Source organism: Dermacentor silvarum, chromosome 6, assembly GCF_013339745.2.
Source record: "Dermacentor silvarum isolate Dsil-2018 chromosome 6, BIME_Dsil_1.4, whole genome shotgun sequence".
NCBI classification, from domain to species: domain Eukaryota; kingdom Metazoa; phylum Arthropoda; class Arachnida; order Ixodida; family Ixodidae; genus Dermacentor; species Dermacentor silvarum.
The window spans coordinates 169,237,998-169,261,662 of record NC_051159.1 but is presented as its reverse complement, the minus strand read 5'-3'; the positions used below and the strand labels follow the sequence as shown (position 1 = coordinate 169,261,662).

The window sequence follows — 23,665 nt, the reverse complement described above, 5'->3', positions numbered from 1 at the left end:
ACTGAGAGCTCTTCGTTCGATTTATTTACTGTAGATGCCAGATAAAATGGCACCACGGCGCAGAAGAAGGCGAGAGAGGAGGAGGTAAGACCGCATGACTGCAAGTAAATACATAAGCGCTTACAAGGCCAATCATCACTTTAACACGCTTTATATAGTGTCTAAAAACTGAATGTCAGGCGATTCGCACACTTACATAGAAATAATTACAGCGGAGTCTATTACAGCACACATCGGTCCGACGGGTGTACAGGAATCGATATAGCTTAGGCATTGCATAGTTTCTGATTTATTCAAGCGTCTGTATATTTATAATAGCACACAGAAATTTGTAAAACCTCCAATATTTACTTGGGAACACAGAACTCTACAAGTACACGGGCAATTGTTTTCGAACTAACTATACCTTTGCACTTCGTCTGCAGTTTTGGTTTGGGATCCAGGCAATTACCTCAGCGACATTACGCGCCGCATGACATTTCCACCAACGTCCTTTGCACGCTTGCGTAAGATGGCTGTCGCTTGCGCGACTGTTACAGCTCGAAAACACCGCACGCATTTCCTCAAACATCTGTGTCTCGAGCTCGCAAGTAAACAGACATGTCTCCTGTTCGAGTGGAGAGAACGGTACGGTGGGGAAGTGGGTTAGGGAAGGGGAAGCGGTCAAGGCAGCGTTCTCCAAGAGCGCTCACTGTCTGCTCGGCCTCCTCTCACTAGAGCAGCCAGCGACGAGCATTATTCATCGCGAGGATGGCTCCCTGGCTGCCCTTCGCGCACAAGGCAATCCGGCTACAGCTCTCACGCGCTTCTCTATACCACCTACCTCGGCGCTTCGTCTCTCTCGCTACAGTTGCCCGCAGTGCGTTACGAAGGCTGGGCACGTCTAAAGACTTATTTGCTCGTGGATGAACGCCTTGTTTTGCTTGTTACACGCCGGTTCTGTCAGCATTCTCGTTGTGTTCCCGTCGCCCCTGGTCCTTCTTCTACCAATATCACGCTAGTCTTGCGGATAGCATAACATCTACAATAGCTATAAAACCGTCACGCCGCCAATGTCCAAGTTGTCACACCGGCAACAAAGTGGCACCGCGTTCTGACCAACCGAAGACGAGCTAGCTCGGCTCCCACTAAATGCGGTGAAATTAAGCTGCGCATTTTCTCTGTTTTCTTAAGCTAGGATGACTAAAACGGCTTAGTGCTAATTATGCGGGGCGTTCAAGTATGAGACGCTCTCGTAGAAGGCTTGAACTTAGATCCGTACTGCTTACAATTAAGAGTAGTCTGAAAGAGAACACTAAGACGGTTGTTTCCTTTCGTTGCTCTTTCAATGACCGTAACCCATAGTCTGCAAACCGCTGCACGGAACTGAAGTTGGTTGACAAGAAATTACTCTTTTACGCTATATGCGAGACACGGTGAAGGCAAATCGAATATCGAAAAATGTTATATGCGCAAGTCGTGAGGATAATCGATGAACTCGGTGGCGGCAGACCAATAGAAATATCGACCTCGAAGATGCGCGTTCTTTAAGCAGATCTCGACCTGCAATCTAGCGCCATATTCAAAATACTCACCGCATTCGCTATGATCGATGGCTACCGGCGTTGTAAGAACAGCCCACTTGTATTGCGAAGCAAATTGCGTGTAACGGCGAAAGTGACGGAAAGTTCGTGCCTTGCACATCAATTATGCTACGTATGTGCATGTATGCACGCAGTAGTGAAAAATATGAATATGGTACAAGCAAACGAAATTTCCCCTAGGACGATCATTGCGGCAAATCTGTAAATCATTTGGCATCGTTTAACTCTCATCAAAGGAGTAGCAGTTACGCTTGCCAAGGCTTCCTTTATTTTTATAACTCTCTTCTTCTTCTGACTAAAGGCTCAATGGAATTGATCGTTATACCTTCAGTGACCGAGTACTTGCCGCCCTTGGTATATGCTGAAAAGCCGAAACAACCTGCCAAACATCAAGCTGAAATTCACCGATACCTGCAAACAGCGTAATATGTCCTTATGCAGCGTATGAGCAATAGCCAAACTCGGTGGCTACTGATAATTAAAATCACAACTTCTTCGGTGGTCCATCTACAGTGCATGTCGAAACTTTCCATCGATCTCTGAATGTTTCTTCTTAGTCAGTGGGCATGGCTACTTAGCATTCTGTCCGATTACCTCTCTCCTTATTTTTTTTTCCCTTTATGCTTGCCCTCAAGCAGTGTTTTGCTCGTTGAAATCTTGCAATGCCGGTTCTTCGTAACCTAGCTTCACATATATACCTTGGCTGCCGACAAACGACAGAAATTACGTTTTCTACAATTTCATACAATGATTCTACAATTTCCTGGTTGGGACTGCCTGTCTTCCTATTTATGCGGAGCAACGTTATTTTTGTCTGTAAGAATACCTTCTTCGTTCTTTTGCGCGTTTAGTATATTTAGCGCTTTATGAATTTTTTCTTTCATATCTCTATGTGAAAAGGAGTAGCCGGCGCCAATTAAAGGCGTCAACATCTCCTAAATACCATATAATAATATAAATAATGTTCTACAAAACATAATTGTTCCTCCCGAAAGGTGCACGCGGTTAGAACAAGTGTGTGACAGATATTTAAAAAAAAAAAACTGAGTGCCATCTGAATAACCGTTGACGCACGTACGAGACCAAACCTCATTTCGTTCCTGTTTTCGTCAAGCCTATGGGCACATTATCTAGAGTGAAAACCACGCCAGCACTAGCCGCAGGCGCGCTCCGATTGACTACAAACCTAAGAGAGATCGGAAAAGCCCTTTCCTCGCCAAACGATGACACACGCGTGAACCATACGGAGACCCCGAAGGTCACGCTTGCCGGTCGACGTCACCGATGACGTTGCGCCTCGTACATCCGCCAATCAAGTTTCGCAAGGGTTACGAATCGTACGCTATTCGAACGTTTTTTTTTTTTCCTCGAAGGAAAACGAATACGGCCAACGACGGTAGGGCATGTGATGCCAGACTGCAATCTGGATGCAATACAGGTTCTCGCCTTTGCTCGCGTTCTCACCCGTTTTCCTTTTTTAACTCACCATTGAAATTGCCGCCGAAACAAGGAGCGTTGCCGTTTCAGAAAGAAAAAAAAAAATGTGGTCACCTGCTTCAGTCTGGGCAGGAAGGGCAGACATTGAGCCAGATGTGCGTTCATGAATTCTACGCGCACTGATTTTCCTTATTACTTGCGAGGATGTGCCCACAGTGTAACAGTTCAGCGTGGATTCGATACATGCTCTTAAACTGTTGCATGCTGCCTTTTGAAGGCCAAGCTTCCGTGCATGAATAGAGAGTTAGATGCAGTTCTTCACTATTCAAGTTCTTCATTACTGTGTCTTTGCATTACTGAAGCGCACTGGCCGCATCATCCAATATATACAGTTATTGATCTAGACAGCAGACCAGATAGACAATATTAATGTCTAATAATAAAGGAGTCACTAACGCGTACATGCCAGTAAGTGAAGATATAACAATAACGAAGCTTCCGAGTATGAATATGAGTAGGTGGGGAAGAGGAGGTGAAAGCACTCCTCGCGACAGAGGCTGGCGCTACAGACACATGCCGTAAGCGAACGAAAAGAAATTTACGCATTACGTAAGGAGACGTGTTACAGCATGCAGAATCAGCATATCAATGGCGCGAATGCGCTGACTCGCCTGCCAGGCGCTGCAAGCGGTGTGCTCACGTTTCCCAAACCGCCGGCAACGCGATTTTACAGCAGTTCGCCGAAGAATAAGAATAATGAACACACAAAAAAAAAAGAAAAAGAAAAGAGCGTTCACAAGAACACTCGACTGCGTGAGCTGCTCTTCGTTTCTTCTAAGTTCGCGCTTTCGACAAGAGCAAAACGAGTGAGGGGAAAGTCAGCAACCGACGACAGCAAGGGCGTTTCTTGGCGATGTTGCGCTGCCTCGTTTTTTGTCAAAATGAAAAGAAAAGATTCACGAGGTTATGCCTCAACTTGCCACGCCACGGTGTAAATAACGGCTCTGCGGTGTCATCGAGATGTCGCAACCGCGTACTGTTGGCACCTCCTTGCGAGGACTATTATAGTAGCAACGGCAACTCCTAACGAGGTTACGTCGACTCTATAAATTTGTCACCGACGCCCTTGCTTATGCGGGACGAGAAGACTCACTTATTTTGTTACATTCTTCTTTGTAAGGACACTTTCTTGAGGCGGACCGGCTGTGGCAGTAATAATATACCTTAAAAAAGTGACGCTGACTAACTCGTCCAGGTGAGAAATTAAGCTCTTATATACACGGTGCAAAATGCGTGGTGCTGTCTGGTTGAGCGTAGGTGTCAAAACATTTTGCATCGAGGGGATGCGCTAAGAAACGCGACAGTTTGCCTGACTAGCACGATTGTCCTTACATCAAAACAGGCGGTGTGTATGATACACAGAGCCGCTCACGAACCTGTACCCGTTTCCAGCCAAAACACGCTCGCTATTTTGCCAGTGCCATCAAATGCAGAGGACTCTTTCTCAGGCAATTGCGACATGCTCATCATCTTGGCTGTACGCAAAAGCACAGGAAGGCGTCACCATCGCCTCCAACGGCAGCTGCGGTAACAAATGACCTTTAAACTATATACTCAAGGCACCGGGTACATAAGCCAGTTGGAACGTACATTGATGCACCCGTTGGAACCTATGTAGAGTCTACCAGTGTAAGGCACTCACCGAGCGAGCTCTCTTCGGAGAGGTCCGAGAGCGAGGGCACCTTCTGCATGGAGCCCAAGGAGCGCGGCCCCGACGACGGTGGCAGGTCGTCGGGTAGCTCGCGCTTGATGTTCTCGGGTGCGATCAGGGTTCCACCGCCGGGTTCGCCACCCATCAGGTCGCCCCGGGTGGGAAGGTCCAGCTGGAACTTGATTTGCTGCGAGAGAACAACACGCGCACATTGCAATACGCGCCGCACGCTGGTGTCCTCGCACGTCGTTTTACACCAGGTATCCTGGTGCATCGAAATTTAGAAAGGGGGGCGGCGTGGCTGTTTGGTAGAACCGAGCCGTCGGTGTATATGTGCGTGTATACTCGCTGTAGCTTTCATATAGAAGGATCATGGTAAGCTGTTTGAGAGCTAGTGTGCAGGGTAGCACACTAGCACTGGTTAACCTCCCTGCCTGGTGACCAGCTGTTGTTAAAAGCTGGTCACCTGGTATATGTTATGCTCGTTGGTTACTTTTTCTTTTTTTTGTCATTCTCCAGTTATACTAGCAAACCTGCATGGCCGTCGTGCCACGAAAAACAACATTTTGCTCCACATGAGACGCGCTCGTCAAAACGACAAACATTTCGCTCCGTTCAATGCGCGACACCAAAGTTCAGGGGAAAGGGAGCAAGCCGACACAGCACGGAGAACTCTCGGCATGCTCTCACCCTGCTGATCTGTCTTTGCTTTACCCCACAGTCTACAGTCGCCGACTGTCGAAAGACGCCATTTATTACGGCGCGAGCGCTGAGCGAAGCATCGCCTGCTAAAACAGACCCTGACGACTCGAAGAGACATCCATCAAACATTCGACAGCGACACGCACGCTCAAGCGCAACAAGCGCAACACATACACGCGTTACTCGCGACGCCCCTGTGCTGCGCACGAAAACGACAGCAGGTGTAGCTATATAGCGCTCATTCCCTTAGCGGTATCCATCTTCCCGCCTTAACCGCATGCAATGTAGAAAACAAGTCGGTGAAACCAGAAAGAAAAAGAGCAGGCGCGAAGTGGAATGGACGAGACGTTTCAGCCAAATATAATGTCCGCTCGACGGTGCACATTCGCAATCTCGAGAGGGAAAGTATGAGCGGAAGAAACCATGCATAGCCCCGCGTTGCCTGCCACCTTGGCGATGCAAGTCTGTCGCTCGTTATCAATCGGGGCAAAATATGATGTAGCTCCCTTCCATTTGTCTTGGATCGCATTTTTCTTCGCCTTTTCCCTCCCTCGGGCAGTCTCAACGATATATATGTGCGTTTAACGCCGGCAGTATACGTCCAAAGCCGCAGAGGGGACAGAGACCTCTGCTGCTGCTGCTGCTGCTGCCGAATGCAGCAGAGTAAGGTTTCCACGATCCCACGATCTCGTTGACTCTCGCATATCGAGAAAGAGACGGGGAGAAGGCCGGGACGCGGTGGGTGACTCTTCTTTTTCCCACGGCGCGACAGGTTGCTCCTTGTGCAGCGCGCTTGCAGCCGCACCAACGACCTCAGCGTCGCTCGTTTGCACCGTCGCGACTTGGTTCCCTCTTGCGCAAGGCAGTGCTCGTGCGGCGAGACCACACTGTTGTTTGTTAAGTTACGGGATCTTGAGATTTCGTTTTTTGTTTTGGTTCCGTACGCACGCCTCTTGCGACATACATGAATTTTAGTGCGGGATCTGGCGCGTACAAGTCCGCAGTACAAGGGTGAGAAGAGAGTTTATTTATATTGACGATGTTCGGCTCGCCTACACTGCCCGGGAGAAGGAGTGTGTAAAGAAAGAGAAAGACGAGAGACGGAAATCACGTCAACTGTGAAAGACACATTGTATCTACAAGCTGTCTTCCAGGTTCTTTGATTGCCATTAGAACGCGCGCAGTGTTCTGCGATGACGATGGGGGAAACCATGCGCCCACATTTACGTGCTCCGAAGAAAAGTTTGACGTAGAAGCTGAATTTTACGGATGCTGCATGCTGACTTGCCACGGTGCAAACTGTTTTTATATATATTGCAAAGTTTAGATAATCCGTAGGTTTTATGTAAGGGCCAGTAATCGCAGAGCTATACAAGTACGCCTTAAAAGAAATATTCTGCTGCTCAAGTACTGAGATATCAGAATGCAACAGCCAACCATTGTCGCAGTTATACATCCATTGCTACACAACATATGATTCCTTCCCAGCGTTATTGTTCGTTCAATTTCACCCACTGTGGACTGTGCCCGCTGTTGTATGTAGCACACGCTGAGTGTTAGTCCGGCGTGAGGCAGGGCTGTCATCGGCTGACTGCCGCCTTTCGTCGCGATCGCGAAAGTCAGTCACGCGGGTGTCGTTTTTCGAGCGTCGCCAAAACGAGATGCCGTTTCCAGGCGGCGGCAAACCGCTGCAGCACCGAGAGAGCAACGACACGACACGCAAGAACGCCGTGCTCCGTCTCTCGCTCTGACAGGGTCCCAACGAAACGCTCGCCTTCGCGTGAATGGGTGAGTGGCACGCCGGGCGATACTCGCGCGCCTTTGCCTGAACGCGGAGTGGAAAATCACGGCACAATATTTAGCTTCGCAGCATTCAAGGTGAGCGTGGAGACATTAAACTAGCTCTGAAGAAATGTATGGCTGACTGCGCTATCTTTGTCGTGAGTCGTGAATGGAATGTGGTGGTGGCACCATCTTCACATTCCCTTCCTGTGACGTCGTAGGGAAAACCTGGCCCAAGTTTGCGATGTACTGTACAGGAAAGTATGGTAAGCTAAAGACTGCTGAAAAGTACCGCCTTTATTATTATTACTATTTTAACACGAAAGTGTTTTATGCCGGGGTCCACCAAGACTTCACTGACGTATTTCCGTCACGGAAATGCGTCATAGAACATAATACAAAGAAAGAAACCAGAAGAAAAAGTTCCACAAACATGCAAAATTTGGAAATCGAACCCACGACCTCTCGGTCCGCGACGATAGATCGCCGAGCGTTTAACCCATTGCGCCACAAACGCATTTGCAGAGAGCTACACAGACGCGCCTTATATATCTAACACTCCTCCGTGTACCCGCGCTCTTGCTCGGGGCGGTGCCGCCGCCTACGAGCAGAAAAGAGAAGTACTGCATTATGACACTAACGCGCACCGACAGTGAACGCTTCGGTGGTCTCAGCACTACGACGCCTCGATGCCAGCATTCGAAGGGACGCTGGCATCAAGAAGCACTACCAACGCGACCTAGGTGGCGTTCACCGTACTCAGCACAGCGGAGCGTGGCCTCCGCAATTAGCTCTGAAAATGTTTCTGAAGTTGATCGCGGAGAATGCAATTACGACGCGCTGTACGCGCTGATTTGACTCGGTGACGATTCAGTTACGTGCTTTGTCTTGCGCGTTGTATTAGTGTGTCAGTTACGTGCTTCGTCTTTCGCGTTGTGCTAGCGTGTGCAGCGTAGTGTAGCTTCCATATGCACGACGGTTGCTCATGGTCATCGACGTTGGTAGTCGTGATGGAGGAGACGTGCCACCAGGCGTCAGCGTGGGTGCATCAACGCCTAAGGGCGCTTTAGCCACAAAACACCAATAGACATTATATATCAATGTGCAATAAACATTACACTACTTCTGTGAAGACACGTTTCACTTTCGTGTTCTATACCGATTCCTATATAAGAGGGATCAACCACATTTTTTTTGACAACTAAACGAAAACAAGGACGCAGCCGAGACCTGTGCCGATGCTTCCACGAATGTGCTTCTCGGAAACTGCGCGCTCAACAAGCCTGCATCGCACACTTGACCAATTATCTGCAACCGTATTCGCAACCTCGGAGCTTTGTGAAATGCTCGCGCGTGTTCGAACCGCTTGCGCTACGCCGGCAATTGCCAATACAGCACAACCAAGACAACACCTTTCGCAACCTTCAGTTGAATTAAGCGTATTTCCTTAAATATGAAACTCCTCAACCACGCCTTGGCTTAACGTCGCAGTCAAGCAGTCATCGTTCGCGAGCGTCTCGAGATGGGCGCGAGATCATTGCTCCACGTCTGGCTGCGCAGAAACCCGAGGAGCCGAGGCCAAGCTCTGGAGACACGAGAAAAACAACGAAACGAAACGAGCAGTAAGGAGAGAGAAGCTGTCTGGGTGTACGCGCAGGGCGGCCACGCGATGAAAAATGCTCCCAGTCATCGACGAGGAATTCCTTCCCACGCGCGTGCTCATATATACTGTACAGACGCCGTTCAGCAAACACACGCAGCGGGCCAATACTAACGTCTCGGAGCGCCCGGGGTGCGTATAGCACAAGACTGAGGGCGTCACGCAGGGCTTGTCCACAAGCGCACTATATCTAGCTGCTAGTAGCGTAGGTGGGCCGTTTCCCAGGAGGTGGCCTAGAGAATGGCGAGATCAATGGACTAGATCAGCAAAGTGCGATCGAGTTGGCCCTAGGTATATGGATGTATGGATGTACCTCGCTTTGCATGTCTAGTAACTCAGCACAGCTCATCCAAGACACTGAGGTAGATCGGACTGCGGTGACAAGTTACAAAATTTCCAGCTTTATACTAAGAGCGGGTAGCTCTTTTTTTAGCAATAAGCACTCTCTTCGTCCGCTACCGGAACCGAGGCTTGTAGGTGACGGCTTGTCCATTATGTTCGTACACCAAGATGATTTGTACTCTTGCTTCAATGTATACGAGGCGATTTATGGCTTCACGATGAATCATCGAGCTCATATTCGCCGTAGAGGTTACCTACGTGACAAGATAAACGATGCTGTGTAAATCACAAGCGGCGATGTCACCGCACGATATGTACTGTGCACGATTAGTTGCGTCGCGTACTGTGAGTGAGTGAGTGAGTGAGTGAGTGAGTGAGTGAGTGAGTGAGTGAGTGAGTGAGTGAGTGAGTGAGTGAGTGAGTGAGTGAGTGAGTGAGTGAGTGAGTGAGTGAGTGAGTGAGTGAGTGAGTGAGTGAGTGAGTGAGTGAGTGAGTGAGCGAGTGAGCAAGCGCATGCCCGTCTCTCCATTGTCAAGTAGAATATATTTTTGAGCGCGTCGCGGAAATTAGCGCAGCTGATTTGGCGATCCGACGCAAACGCTTGGTACGTCCGCTGAAAATGCTTCTCCGAGTACCACTCCGGTAGCAACATTCGCGTGTTCACTGTTTAGTCTGTTGGAGTCACGCTAGCATACGTTTCGTTTAGTCTGTCCTGTGAAACGACCAGGCAAGCAGATCTTGGCGACTGTGAGTGCATAGCAGCTTGACAACAGTGTAGAAACAAGCTTGCTGTCCAAAGGGCAATGCGGGCGGCTTAGCCAGCTCCACAGGGTAACCCTGCCTGCAGTAACAATATCAACTTCCCCACCTATAGCAGGTCGGTAATAAGACACGAAAAAACCACAGCCTTGTTCTATTTATTTATTTATTTATTTATTTATTTATTTATTTATTTATTTATTTATTTATTTATTTATTTATTTATTGTTTAAATGTTTGTTTGTTTGTTTGTTTAACGCCCGTTGTCGCCTATGCTTCAGAATACGTCGCGGCAAAACATCAGAGGGTCTGAAACAGTGGGTATAAACGCTGTCGTTTATCCTTGCATTCATTTCCTCCCTAGTATGGACTTGTTACATTTCCTCTCCGGCATTCGCACACGGTACGCATACTACTGCAGTTAATCTTTTCAGATACAAGCGGTGGCTATGGAGAACTATTCAGAACAAAATCCGCGCTGATGATGTTACTTTCATTAAGAGTCTATTCATAAAATCGAACGTCAGCATCGCATACATGTACTTCGGCGTGTTGTCGGCATATTTTGTGGGCACACGAGTTGAGGCAGGGTCCGATTTGCTCCGATTATACGGACTGAGTTGTCATGGGGAACATCGCGACATCAGTGTTGACGCAGCTGCTTTTCCCGGTACGGCCAAAGAAATTTAGCGAAGTGATTTTCGACTCGGTAGGCATCACCATCAAGACGTCGCAAAAGCTACCCGATAGCTATCCCGTATCCTGAGAGCCCTAAGGTCACGAGTATCCCTTAGCCTTCGCGCCCTTCGCTTGTTTATGACCTTGTTTATAGACTTCGATAAAGTCCAGCATCCCGCACTTCTTTTTTCCACGTAGTCGCTCATCATAAAGAAAGTTCGTCGATAAATTTCCCTAAGTAAATAATATTGGCCTCCTATAGTTTTCGAATTACGATTACCGTATTTACGCTCCCTGACATGGTCCACAATCTACGCGGAATAAGGTGACACGCGCACGCATTGACAGCAGAATACGAGAAAGTGATCATCGCATACTGCGACAACACTGGTTTAAGATCGTGGCAGCTGGATAACACGTTGAATAACATGCGATCTCCCCCCGTTCTCTTTACAGCGCCGAGTTTCACGAAAGAAAAAAAAAATGATAGCAAGGCCACAAGACGTCCTGTCCCTCTACACACTACTTCCGCTTTCCTTCTTGGTAAAAGCTACGCGGAACAGCGCATGCATGCGACTATTGCTGTACGCAGGTGCAACGCATCGGCCCTTTCTGCTTAACCCCTCGTCCCTCTTTTCAATCTGTTTCGGTGGGGGTTTGAACCTAGCCAACCTTGAGAAAAAGTAAACCAGTACAGCCCAGTGCCGACACCTCCTGTGCGGCGAAAAAAAAAAAGCTAAGAAGAAAGAAAGAAGAAGGAAAGAAAATAAAGGAAGAAGAGGAAGCACAAAAAACGGTGGCACACACTGGGTGAAAATAAAAATAAAAAATTCGATCTATACCAAGTAGATGCAAGATGATGAAAGTATAGGAAATAACGTCATACGAATGCCCTTTCTCGGAGCGGTACATGCGGGAGAGTGATAGAGAGAGAGAGAGAGAGAACACAACTGCTAGAGCAAACAGGGACAACGCTGTGGCGTTCCTCATTCTTTCCTTTCTCCGTGAAGAGGGCATGGGCTCACCGCGTGCACAAAGTGGGTTTTGCCGGCGACAGTGGAAAGTGAGGCCTGCCTGTTCAGCCCCTTTCAAACGCCTATTCCGTCAACGGACCAGCGACCCATCAGCACCGCCTTCCTGCTAGCTTCTTTAGGTCCTCCCTCCCCTCTTATACTCCCCCTTCCTCTCTCGTAGTTCGTGATCGCGTTTTCTGCTTACCATTGAGTGTGCAGAATAAATGCTGAACAACGTGGTGCCGTGTTTTCCACTGCACTGGCAACGCACTCAATTCAAGACGTGCAAGGTCCCATCCATTCATCATTTTGGTGCGAGCCCAAAGAAGCCCAGTCAATCAAGCTTAATCGGTATCAGCTCATAACATTGTCCTCGTAGCCCGTGCAATGATTCATGGGGCTCATCCAAGAGGCAGCTCTTGACGGCAGCTTGAAACAATGCCAACAACGGGAGAAAAGATGAGAGACGAGGCGGCATAGGCGATATGTGTCATCCCCCTTATTTCTTTTTGTCTTTCGCTAAATTTCGAGCTGTTGACTTCAAACTAGAGAGCCCAAGCTTGTACAGTTTAGCCCCTAAAGTCCTTTGTTCACCAGACGTGCAGTGCTAATTTCTCATCAACCTCTACAATCAATAATTGCACAATCGGTGTATACCTGGCCTAATGAAATTGTGAAAGCTCAATAATGCATACAGGGTGCAATGTCTGTCCCCTCTGCTCCCGGCAGCCTCCCCTAATTTTAGGTGCCCCAATTCTAGCATTCATTAACATTTCCAGCTTCCGACTAATGTACTGCATTTTACGCCGCAGCTCTGTTATTCAATATATTATTATTTAAAGTGGATTACGTCCGCAGCTTTATGCAACAGCCACCGATCGCGCTATAGGAGTCGTGAACACGTAATCGCAAGCTGTACTTGCGCATTTAACGGGGTCTTTCTTTTTTTTTTTTTAGAAAGAGCAGACGCCAATCCTGCAAATCACAAATTCCTCCCATTTCTCCAGCTACGCACGCTTAGGCTACTGATATATCCAGCGGAATACATCATAGCCTCCGCTAACATCAGGACAGAAGCGGACGCGGGCGTTTTCTCGAGTTCTGAAATTGCGTGTCCGCTTGTCTTAATTCCCACGACTACTTCCAACAGAGGCGAGCGCGACGCGGCCGCTGAACAAGGTCGGGCGTAAAACAAGGCACGCAGGTCTCGCTGGAAGGCCGCGCAAGGAGGCAAATTTGATGAGAGATGAAGCAGAGCCGACAAGAAGCGCCAAGAGATGAGCCCAGATGAAATCAGCCACTGCTCCTTCTCTCCCTCTTTCTCGCCCTCGCGGAGAGAAACGACAACGCGAGGCAAGCAGCCGCGGAGCTTTGCCGCAGGGCGAGCACCAGCGGCAAAAGACAGCCGGTGTCGGGCGGACAGCGGTGCAGGGAGAGGGGAGGGGGGGTTGGCGTGCGACCTTTCACCCCGGACCGTGGGAACAGCACCTGCAGCAGCTCACCACTGCCGCCCCAGCCGTTTTCCACCATTCAGGGCCAATAGCGCGCGCAGTATCCCGCGTTCGTGCGTGCGTGAGCGCTCCTATTTTTCGAGAGGCCGCGTATACTCGCACATCTGCACACACGCACATACGCCTTGCACGACGCCAGTGGCTCCCGCTATCGAAGGAAACCACCGACACCGGGTCGCACGATAAGTCGTTCTTCGCCGCCACCCCGCATTTGCCTCTGCACCTCCTCCCTGTCCTTCACGAGGCGCGCTTTTTTGCCCGCGAAAACGCGTTCTTCGTACATGCGGGTGCGCGAGAATTAAAGCTCTTCTCCACTGCCGGCTGGACCATGTAGCTTTCAGGGACCGCGCGGCAGCTGATGTCTCACACCGTTTGCGCCCGCGAGCCAGGTGGCGCCTCAGGTGTTGTCGCTGGCGACGATTAATCGGCGCCAAGTCGAGGCTTACGGCACAATAAAGCTATGACGTCAGTCAACGTTGAACGCAACAGCGCGCACTACATAGTAAGGGGGAAGGATATATGCCAAGGTTTGTAATGGGTCTCTTTTTTTAAGTCATTTAATTCTCTTTTTAAAATCCGTCTGCATACTTTTGTCATACGACGCTCTTAAACGACTGTTATGAAGATCAAAGAACAAAACACACTACTTACTCATTTAAATGTTTAAGCGACTCTTCTATAGATACAGGAGATAAAAGCTTGTTCTTGTCAGGCAAGAACAGCGCTGCATTACCGACAGCAAAAGCTTCGGAATGCTCATGTATACAGTATATACGTTTGTAATGTATATTATATATACTGTACGTGCACGGGCGCGCGAAGGGGAATGGATCCTCTCCCCAGTTAGCACGCCATTTGAACATGAAGAAATTCTGCCTGGATACTGCAGTATGCATCGCCCCTAGTCATGATGATATGTTTTTTTGTGGCGCAAGGGCCAGCTATGGCCAAAGAGTCATCTGCCCTAGTCAGCTATGGCCCCTAGTCATCTGCCAAGCACTTCAATGCTTGGATACTGCCGAAAAAATAAACAGCCGCAGCTCGGAGCTTACTGGCTAGTTTCGATATTTAGGAGCGGAATTTGCCAAGGTCGTTTGAACAGAAGCGTAATTGTGATTCTGATTACGTGAACTCACATCAAAGGCAGCAGCTTATAAGCGTAAAAAAATGATTAAAATCGACGACGATAATCATGGGCGCAAGAAAAGAAGGAAAAAAAAAAAGAGGGCGTGGTGCATTCCGGGTTCGCCTCGTGCCAAGATATTCGATGGCGCTAAGCAGCTAAACAAGGCCAGAAGGTCACGCGCTATAAACGGATATTCTTGACGCCCATGCGTTTCGCGCAGCAAACTGAAAAATTCAGTGCTTCAAGTTTGCACGCAGACGAGGCAATGAACATACTGAGTAGAGCTGCCCAGTACGTACTTTTTTTTTCGATTATCTTCCTTTTTCCACACGTTAAGTCTGCAGGGCGATCGCGCGGCTGCCGAGCTGTTAAGCACAAGAGACGGACGGTAGACCATAAATTCAGCGGTCGCTGGTTGTGCGCTACTCGGCTGCAGCCACTCTCGCCGCGCTCTCGTGACGTCATCAACAGTGGCTACTTGTTCTTCGTGCAGACGGTTGCGCCATAACGTCGCCTGAGCCTAGCGAGTTGAGCAAGCAGTTGCACAACGCCGGCAGTAACAATGAGCATGCTGAGCTGGCTCAAATGACAAAATGGCCATAGCTGGTTTCGAATAGTGGTCATGTTGCAGTGTATTTCGCATTGCGCTCACCGAGATGCGCAACAAGCGTGAAAGTCCGAACGTCCAGACACTCAGCTCCCAGGGACATGCAAACTATTTCCACTTTCCCTTACTCCCAATGTAGGGTAGCAAACCGGACGCTCGTCTGATTGACCTCCCCGCCTTTCATCTCCTTGCTCTCTCTCCCTTTCTCTTCACAGTGCCTGCGCAAGTAACTAAGATTATATATATATATATATATATATATATATATATATATATATATATATATATATTTGCAGTAGTTCGTGCTAGAATCACTGTGCGATATAATGTCACGATCTGTCGCTGTTTTCTGAATTAATTGTAAGTTCATGCGGCCCATTCATGGTCATTTTCGTCTTTGGTTGGCTTCAGGATGCGGCACCATCGAGTTTGTATCTTTTGTTCAGAAGGAGCAGCGGGTGCCTTACACTCGGGGCTCACCCGCGACGTGGGCTGATCTGGAAGTTTTCAATGCATGCAGGGGGAATCTCGTAGCGTTTGGCGGCTGTAAGCGTAAAGCTCGCTGCACTGCGTGAGACGCATGTATGTCACTGTCCGCTGCGATCCATGAGTAAATTGCTGATTACGCAGACGAACCACTAGACAATCTGCATATAGGAAAGGATATTAGCGCAGCCCCGTAGCAATCTACGGCGTGGCAGTTACACAACACACACGAGAGAGGATGCGGCGTGACTTCTGTGTGAATCGACGGTGCCTCTCAAGGACCGATAGAGCACGGTACGCTCCGAGTATGCTAATTGCCACGTTGCCCTATCTTTTATCGCTCAGCAACATGCAAAGTGTAAACCCTTTCGATCAGTGAACTCGCGGGAGAGAACTTTGAATGGAACCAGATCGTATCTCGCGACGAACGAAGTATGGTTCGTCGTCGGGATGGTGCTAACTCGGCCACGAAATGTGGGGGAGAGAAAGACGAAGCGAGGGTAACGAGAGAGAGGAGGAGGTCTCCCCGACCTCCGCTTGGTGCCGGGGACGAGTCGTCGAACACACGGGATAACAGCCGGGAGGGCCCGCTCCTAATGAGGGTTAATAGACTACAAACCGGTCGACGGCGAAGACCGACGAGGCGTGTAGTATAGAGGCACCGGCCATGCTGCTTCGTCTGCACGAAGCGGCGGCGGCGTAGACGCTGACTCGACCGAGCTCTTTCGCCTCCCCTACTGTCTCGCTCCCCACGCGCCCCTTGCCGCATTGCAGCGCTAACTGCTCCAGCTCATTTTGCACGCGCTACAATGAGTGCAATGCTGCGACAGCTGAATTGCGATGGCCGCTGAAAAGCAGGAGTGTTCTCTTTCCGTGTTGGAAACGTGCTTCGGCTGTGGGAAGCGGCTGGCTTTTATAGCCATCGGTGGAAAACGACGACGCATCGCAAAGGCAATACGCTGACGATACATTAATCCGTCAGTGTGCGTGTCTTTACGATATGTTTTCACGAGTTGGGTGCCTGTAGCCTCGCCTCTTCGTGTAGGGGGCTATGGCGGACGAGGGTATACACTTACTGGCGCAGCTCCATTGCAAAATAAAGGGCAAAACTGTTTCCCTAGTTGTATACATGCAGAAATAAGCAGTGCGTTTCAGCGCAGTTGATATGTTGCTCGCAACTATACCTCCAAGCAAACCGGCAGACCTACTCCGATGCAGTAGACATCTTCAACGTCTCTTTACAGGTCCAGCCACAGTTGTCTGTAGGGCTAGGGCAGCCATTGTTAGGCTCCGGACTACACGTGCGACGTCTGGCGGTAGCAGCTATATAAATTAGAGATCGGGTGGGAACAAGTGCCAAGAGCTTGCATACACGGTCTTGTCGGCACAGTTCGGTTATTACGTGTCAGCGAGCAGAACCACGAGGTTCGGAAAAAGGAATACTTCAGAACGACCACTACAGCTCTGGAGCAGCAACACGTGTGCATCACTATTTCTTGTATATAGATATGCAGCAACGAACTGCATATTGATACGTTCTCATGGGTCTTACTGTGCTCGTGTGCGGAACTTTGAGTGTGTTCGTGCTCTTAGACTTGGGGGGGGGGTCATTGTGTATCAGTGCTTTTTCTGCTTACATTTCTTATGTGTTTTGCATGCAAATAGCAGTATAACCGGTACCACATAAGGCATCAGCCTCTTCTTTAGATATATGTCACTAAAAAGGAAAATGCAGTGAGGCGTATGCAGTGTCACAACACTCTTCACCAATCGACCTCGAATTGAGCAGCAACAGCAAAGAGGCGACTGATGTTGCTTCTACTGCACTGGAGACTCCAACCCGGTGGTTCGCGATAAAGGACCAGACACTGGAATCGATGACGGCCGACCGGGAAAAACCGGTCTCTACACGCGAAATACTGTACTTGACCATGCAGCTGTGGCTATCTGAAGTTGCAATATGCAAACGTTTCCGCGTCCTCGTTTCTTACTTTTCCATCTCGCGAGCAGTGATCGTACACAAGTCCCCGGTATCTCATTACGCCCAGCATCCTAAAGCGTGATTAGTGCTTATGTCTTCGCGTAGATGAACATTGCATAAACCAATGGACTAACCTCTTCCCGCTTCTAAGAAACAAAGACCTTCCACTACGGCGTCCCTCACAGGCAACGTGTTTCTTTTGAACATTATAACTCAATCGATCAATCCATGACTTTAAGCGGAACCAATTTAAGTTGAGTAATCACGGCGTGGGTGTCCGCAGGCGCGAATCACGCGCCCGTAAAAAACCACCCGATCCATCAGATGATTAGTCGTACCAATAATGTATCCAACAAGCTTGCCAGAGATTTACACCAGGTTCCAACAATCCGAGCAGCAGCCATCTTGCCGACGCATCGTCCGAAAGGATCGGGTGGTTTTGACGCTGACGTGTTTGCCTCTTTGCCCATACGTGTGCATGTGCTGCGTAAAACGCGCGCAGATGGAGCCCATCAACGACGTGCGCTAGCCTAGAACGTCACAGCTAAGCGCGAAGCAGTGGAGAAAAGAAGCCCGAGGTAAAGAATACAAAATAAGAACAGCAACCTGAACAAAAGTAGGCGTGTCAACTTTCCAACCGCCGAGTGTGGCTCGCTTCGCGAAGCTATTTTCCAGAAAACTGAACACGCAGCGGTATAAGGCTACAAAGAGAGAGAGGGAGGGAGGGAGGGAGGGAGCGACGAAGAATGGAAAAAAGACGAAGCGAGAACGTAATTAAGGGCTCTGTTTCAGGTTTCCACAAAAGTTGCAAGAGCAGGCCCCGCTGGTACAGCGGTAAGGCAGCTCCTTCCTTCTATACAAGATACGTTGGAAGCTCCTTTTAGTACCTTCTTGACATGCATGTCATTCTACTGCGAGAACGCAGTTTCATGCGCTCTTATTAGAGGAAAGAAGAATGTTCGTTCTACTGCCATGAAATGAATGATGGGAAGCACACGCTTGGGATTGGCTTTTGTTGACTAGGAGTGCTGTCATGCGGCAATATAGTTATCTCGCTTGGCAACTTTTATTTTCAGTTCCTCGCTTCACCACCACTTTTCTTCTAGCTTGGTAGTTCCGCTCTATTGCCGCGAAGTTCTTATATACCGGCACGAACTAACGGTGCTTCTTTCTTTCAACATCCTGGCCGAGCGAGAAGTAAGAAGATATATATTTCGAGAGCAGTTATGTGAGGATAACAGTCAACGAAAAAAAAAAAAAAAAAAAGCTGGCGCAAAATCAGAGCTTTATATAGAGATGCGTAACAATAGACGGGCAACCAAATCCGCGTTCTTGCTACCCGTGACGACGGTGTAACGTTGACAGTTCAATTGTCGAGAGTAATAACTGAACATAGAAAATATAAGTGCGGCAAGGAATAAGAACCAGCAAAGAATAGAGAAACCCACGAGGAGAGTGCTAAAAATGCCAAGCGATTGCCAAGTCGAGGCCCAAGTCGAGGCGAAACAAAGAGTCAAGACGAAAGGTTCAGGAAGCAACCACGGTGCGGAAAAGGTGGCATCGGCACAGCAGACGGGTCGAGGCGGGTGCTGAACTGGGTACGAGAAAGGGTGGTTGGGGGAAGGGTGGCAAGGTAAGAACCGGTGGGGAAGCGAGCTGCTTTTCCTCCGGCAGAGCAGCTATAACGCCTGACGAGACATGAAAGGAAAGCCGCAGAAGAATGGATGGCAGCGTTGTCTGCAACCATACTGCAACTTGCTTGAGCCAAATGTAGAACGCGATCGTAGGAATGCTCGGGAGATGAATATCGATGAAACCGCATGGGACAGGAACAAGGAAACAAGAATTGAATTGTAGTAAGAATATGAAGCTGGAACGAAACGAATGAAGCCACCGACGAGGCTTCAGCGCTTGAACGTTTGATACACCTGGGATGTCATTTAATCCTAACTTTTTTTTTAACCGCTAAGTGCGCCCACAAGAGCGCATTTTCGTCTCCGATTCACACAGCTATCGTAAGAACCTGCTTTGAAACTGTTAGCCCTCTTCCTTCCCGTTTAGTTCTCCCATCCTTATTCCTACGAAGCTTCATCGCTTCTTCTTTAATCTTTCTATTCCCTGTTCCCCTCCTCCACCATAGGGTAGCCAACTAGTCGCTCTTACGGTTAACATCCCTGCACCCCTTGCTCTGTATCTAACATTCTCCATCCGCGAAAGAGCCACGACCGCAACCAGACGCGTTTTGGAACAACGCCACGTCGCCGAGCCGAAACAAGGGGTGAACTGGGTACCTCCCAACGCCTCCAGCAGCAGCTAGCGGCAACGAATCTAGAAAAGCAAGCACGCGCTCGTACGTCAACCAGCAGCGGCTCATCTCGAACAGTTGGTTGCAAGGGCGCTAAGAAAAAGGAAAGAAAGAAGAGATTGTTGCGTCGAGGGAGAAAAGAAGTGTGCTACAACGAGCCGAGGGAAGAATACCCAGCGCAGCTAAGGCCTCGTTTAGCCGCCGCGTGCTATTGTGTATCGCTTGTCAAGGCGCGAGAACCGCGCGCCGCGACACCCCACCTCCTCGCGCCGACCCCAGCCTTCTTGTCGGCCCCCATAAGCGGAGCGGGCCAAACCGTCGCTTGTTTTAAGGGGCCTATCTATCTCGACGTGATAGATGGCAGCTCGGACGAGCCTTAATGGAACACGACGGCGGCGCTCGCGTCACGGACGGCTCACAGAGACTCGCTAGAGGGCGGCCGAAGGTTTTTCGGGCCGCGCTGCGCGAGGCGCGCGCATGTTGTTGCCGGGGCGCGCCCGCGGCCGAACAAGCGCGGCCGCCAGTTGTGCCGTTCGCGGGACGGGCGAACATAAAAGCAGCAAGGCGAAAGGGCGACCGCAATTTGTTTTCGTTCTGGCGGGAACGTCTCGCCTCCCTCTGCGCCGAGGAAAGGGCTCCGAGCTCCCGCTGGCGGTTCAGCGCTTGCGCATTGGGAAAAGCTAACGCCACACGTTGTGTATAGCACGCAGGCTGTATTCTCGGATAACTTGAATAATTACATTTTGTTTTTCTTTCTTTTTCCTTGCGTTTCTCTCACAAGCCCAAGCTTTCACGTGTAACACATCAGCTTCCGAGTGCACTCTTCTTATAGAACAAAGGACGTAACGGACAACACCAATTAGCCAAAGAAAAATGACTGCAGCGTGGTCGAGTGTGGACGAGGCCCTGATGTGCAGGTGGCTGTGTAGATCTTGTAGAGGTAATGAATGGTCTTCTAGACTCCAAGGTGTGGCGACCACCCACATCACCTGTGGGGCACGGTACGGACAACCGCTGAACGCCGTCAATCGTGGTAGAAATCTGCGCATCTCGTAAGCTCACCTACGGAACCCAGCCTAGTGATGCTGCACGGGAACATGCTACAAGAAAACTATAGAGATGTGATGAATTGTGAAAGGTTAGCATGAATGGCGTAGTCATAGTGATGGAAAAAGAGATAATGCGTGTCACAACGAAGAATTAGATTAGCCAAAGCGCATTTCCGCGAAAGTCACAAAATATACTGCAAGCTTCATCTATATATACACATTCCTAAACACTGTGGCATGGGTGCTACCAACCGGAAAGCGACTTGCAAAGCGTTAAACGCGCAGAGACTGAACCAGGACGTCTAGAGAAGCTCCTTTTCAGTGCTTTCGAAGCACAAGAGGGGAGTGCGCGGCCACTGAGGAGCGCCTTCTAGGAAGCGCGCAAGGAGAATAGCGTTGCCAGCGGAAGCGTTGTACAGCACCGAAGCTCAATCTGGAGTCGGGCCCTTCACAAGGCGTTCGAGCCCCTTCAACTTCACTTAAGCGGTGAAGAAATGAAAAAAAAAAAAAGTTATGAAGCACATGCGCTACATTAGAGAGCGAGGGGAAAGTGAAGAGTCAGATTCGTTCGCGCCTGCCAACAGATTGGAGGAAGGCCGACGAATGAGAGTGCTCGAGATGCCACGAACAGAACTGGCCGCAGAAAATGTACACAATAAAAGCAGAGCAGCACAAAGCCCAGCAAGCAAACAAGCAGACCGCACGGCGAGCGAGACAGCCGCCGCCAGGAGCGAAAGGATCCTCAATTCGGAACTTCCTTATTAGCGATCAACAAGGCGCCGCTGGTACTAGGGTAGCGCGCGCGAACCCGAGCCAGCAACAAAGGCCTCAAAGCCGCTCGCGTAGCTTCACTGCCGACGGGGCCCTGACAGCGAGCAGAGCTATCTCTCCCCCCACGCCGCGCATGCACACAACGAGCCGGAGGGCAAGGGCCACAGGCTGCAGCCAGCTAGAACAATCCCGGCGTTTGTCGTCGCTCAGAGTTCTCAGGGTGAGGAGCATAGGGGGCACTGCGTGCATCATGGTGCGACAGCAAACCCAACACGATCAGCGGCAATCAGAGGAGACGGCATCGCGCTGATTGGATCATGCTGAAGACGAATTCACCCTCTTTACTTATTTACGCCTGGCGAAACTGGAGCAGCGGCTTTTCCAGATACGCGGAGTACTCGGTACCATCCAAAGAACAGCCGGTCTTCAGTTACCCACGCCTCCTCTGGGGCGAAGCGGCGGCGTTGACGCGAGAATGAGACAGAGACGCGCCGACTCCGACGTCCCCGCACTCTGACAGCAGCAACACGCATGGCCGTGTCATAGAAAAGCAGTCATGACTGTTGTCGTTGTCTCCTCCCGTCTCGCACAAAAGATGCACCGCCACTTGGCGACAATAAAGATTGATAGCCGCTCCTCGCTCCCGGCTATACGGACGAAGCAGTAAGCTCCATTCTGCCGCGATATAGTTCAGGTGCCCGCCTTTTGCGAGACAGTTGCGCAATCGGCGGCAGGGTATGCCCGCCAAATTTGCAGCAAACAGGCTGGCACGTACGTCGCCATGTGGTCAAGCGGACACGGCAATATTGGAAATCGCGGAAAAGTGAGCCAAGTAGCAAGCGAGTCGAATGAAAATGAAGTGGAAAGTGTTGGCTCAGAAAAAAAAAAAGAAAACAGATTTGTGTGGATGGTACGGTTTGCAGTAATACTAGCTGGTTTCACCTACTGATCTTGTGCAAACTTTGTCCGAACCATCCAATCCTGCGAAATCATGCTGAGCTAGATGCGCACTTCTTCAGTAGCCAGTAATGTAAAACCACCGCCACCCATCTGCCTTTATTCTTTTCTGAATAAAAAACATTTATTTCAGTGCTGTCAGTGACAGTGACAACATTTACTTTGAAATTTGATTTAAAAAAAAAATCTCGCTGGCAGCAATATTATCACCCCATCGCGCACTCCCAAACGCAGCTATCCCGAGGGCGCTGCAGTCGGTGAAGCACTCGCTGACACATGGAGAATTCGAAAACCATAGATTGTACATACAAACTTCTGAAGCATGTCGTGCGACAAAAGTCATTATAGCAGCACTTGTAACACTTACCGACAGAGGAGGTGTTTAGAAAGTGGCAATAAAGAGGGTTAAGGAACACTTGATACCAGCAAGAAGTATAGATGGAACCCGTGAAACTGCGAAAACGACTTGGTAGTGAAAGGCGATGATACAAGAATGGAGGTTGAAATTGCAAGTATATAAAACGAAAAATGAATACACGTTGGGCAGGCGAAAACACTGCTGCCGTCAAATCTTAAGCAGTGACCACGTAAAACAACGAAAATGTCCAGACTACTGATGCACAATTGTCCACCCTACATCAAATGTGTCACTAGGTGGAGCTAGACAGTTACAATTAGCAATTAGATAGTAATTTTCTTACTTTCGAGCCTTTTCTTGCCTTTATATAAATAGTTTATAGTTATATAAACAACCCAATTACTGCAATACTACATCAGTCTTTTGATCTGTAAACGTGTGTTATGTTTATGTGCAAGCTATACACGACAATGAAAAAAAAAGCGTTAAAAACTACGAACCACATATTCTAAGCCGTTCGGGATAATTTCTCACCTGCAAAACATCCCAGAAGTATTTCAATGTCATACTGTGCAGTTTGAGTAGAGGCCAAGAGATCGCAGCTTCTCGAAACGAGGCCAAGTTCAGCTGGCCGCAGGCACACTCTTCTCAACGAGAACGAGCATCACCTAGCCAAATGTTTCAACACCGCTGCCACTGTCGAGTCAACCCCGTTGTCGTCACAAACTCGCGGGCGCAAACTTCGACCCAACGAACACTTCCAGGGCTACGCTTATATGTGTATATTAGGCACTGATCGCTGAATGACCGAAAGCAAATTCGACGATCGCCGAGTTCTGTGCGAGCC

General features: G+C 49.3%; 1 protein-coding gene across 3 annotated transcripts in view; it reads right to left on the bottom strand.

Annotated features, from left to right (window-relative positions):
• Positions 1-23,665, bottom strand: part of LOC119456377 (ETS-like protein pointed) — a 180,678-nt gene that overhangs the window by 97,754 nt on the left and 59,259 nt on the right. For 2 of the 3 annotated variants that reach the window (XM_037718095.2, XM_037718096.2), the window contains exon 3: positions 4,723-4,918. The exons of the other annotated variant lie outside the window; for it this stretch is intronic. In XM_037718095.2, the coding sequence (XP_037574023.1) occupies positions 4,723-4,918 (196 nt within the window). The remainder of the gene's footprint in view (positions 1-4,722; positions 4,919-23,665) is intronic. 3 annotated transcript variants of the gene reach the window in all.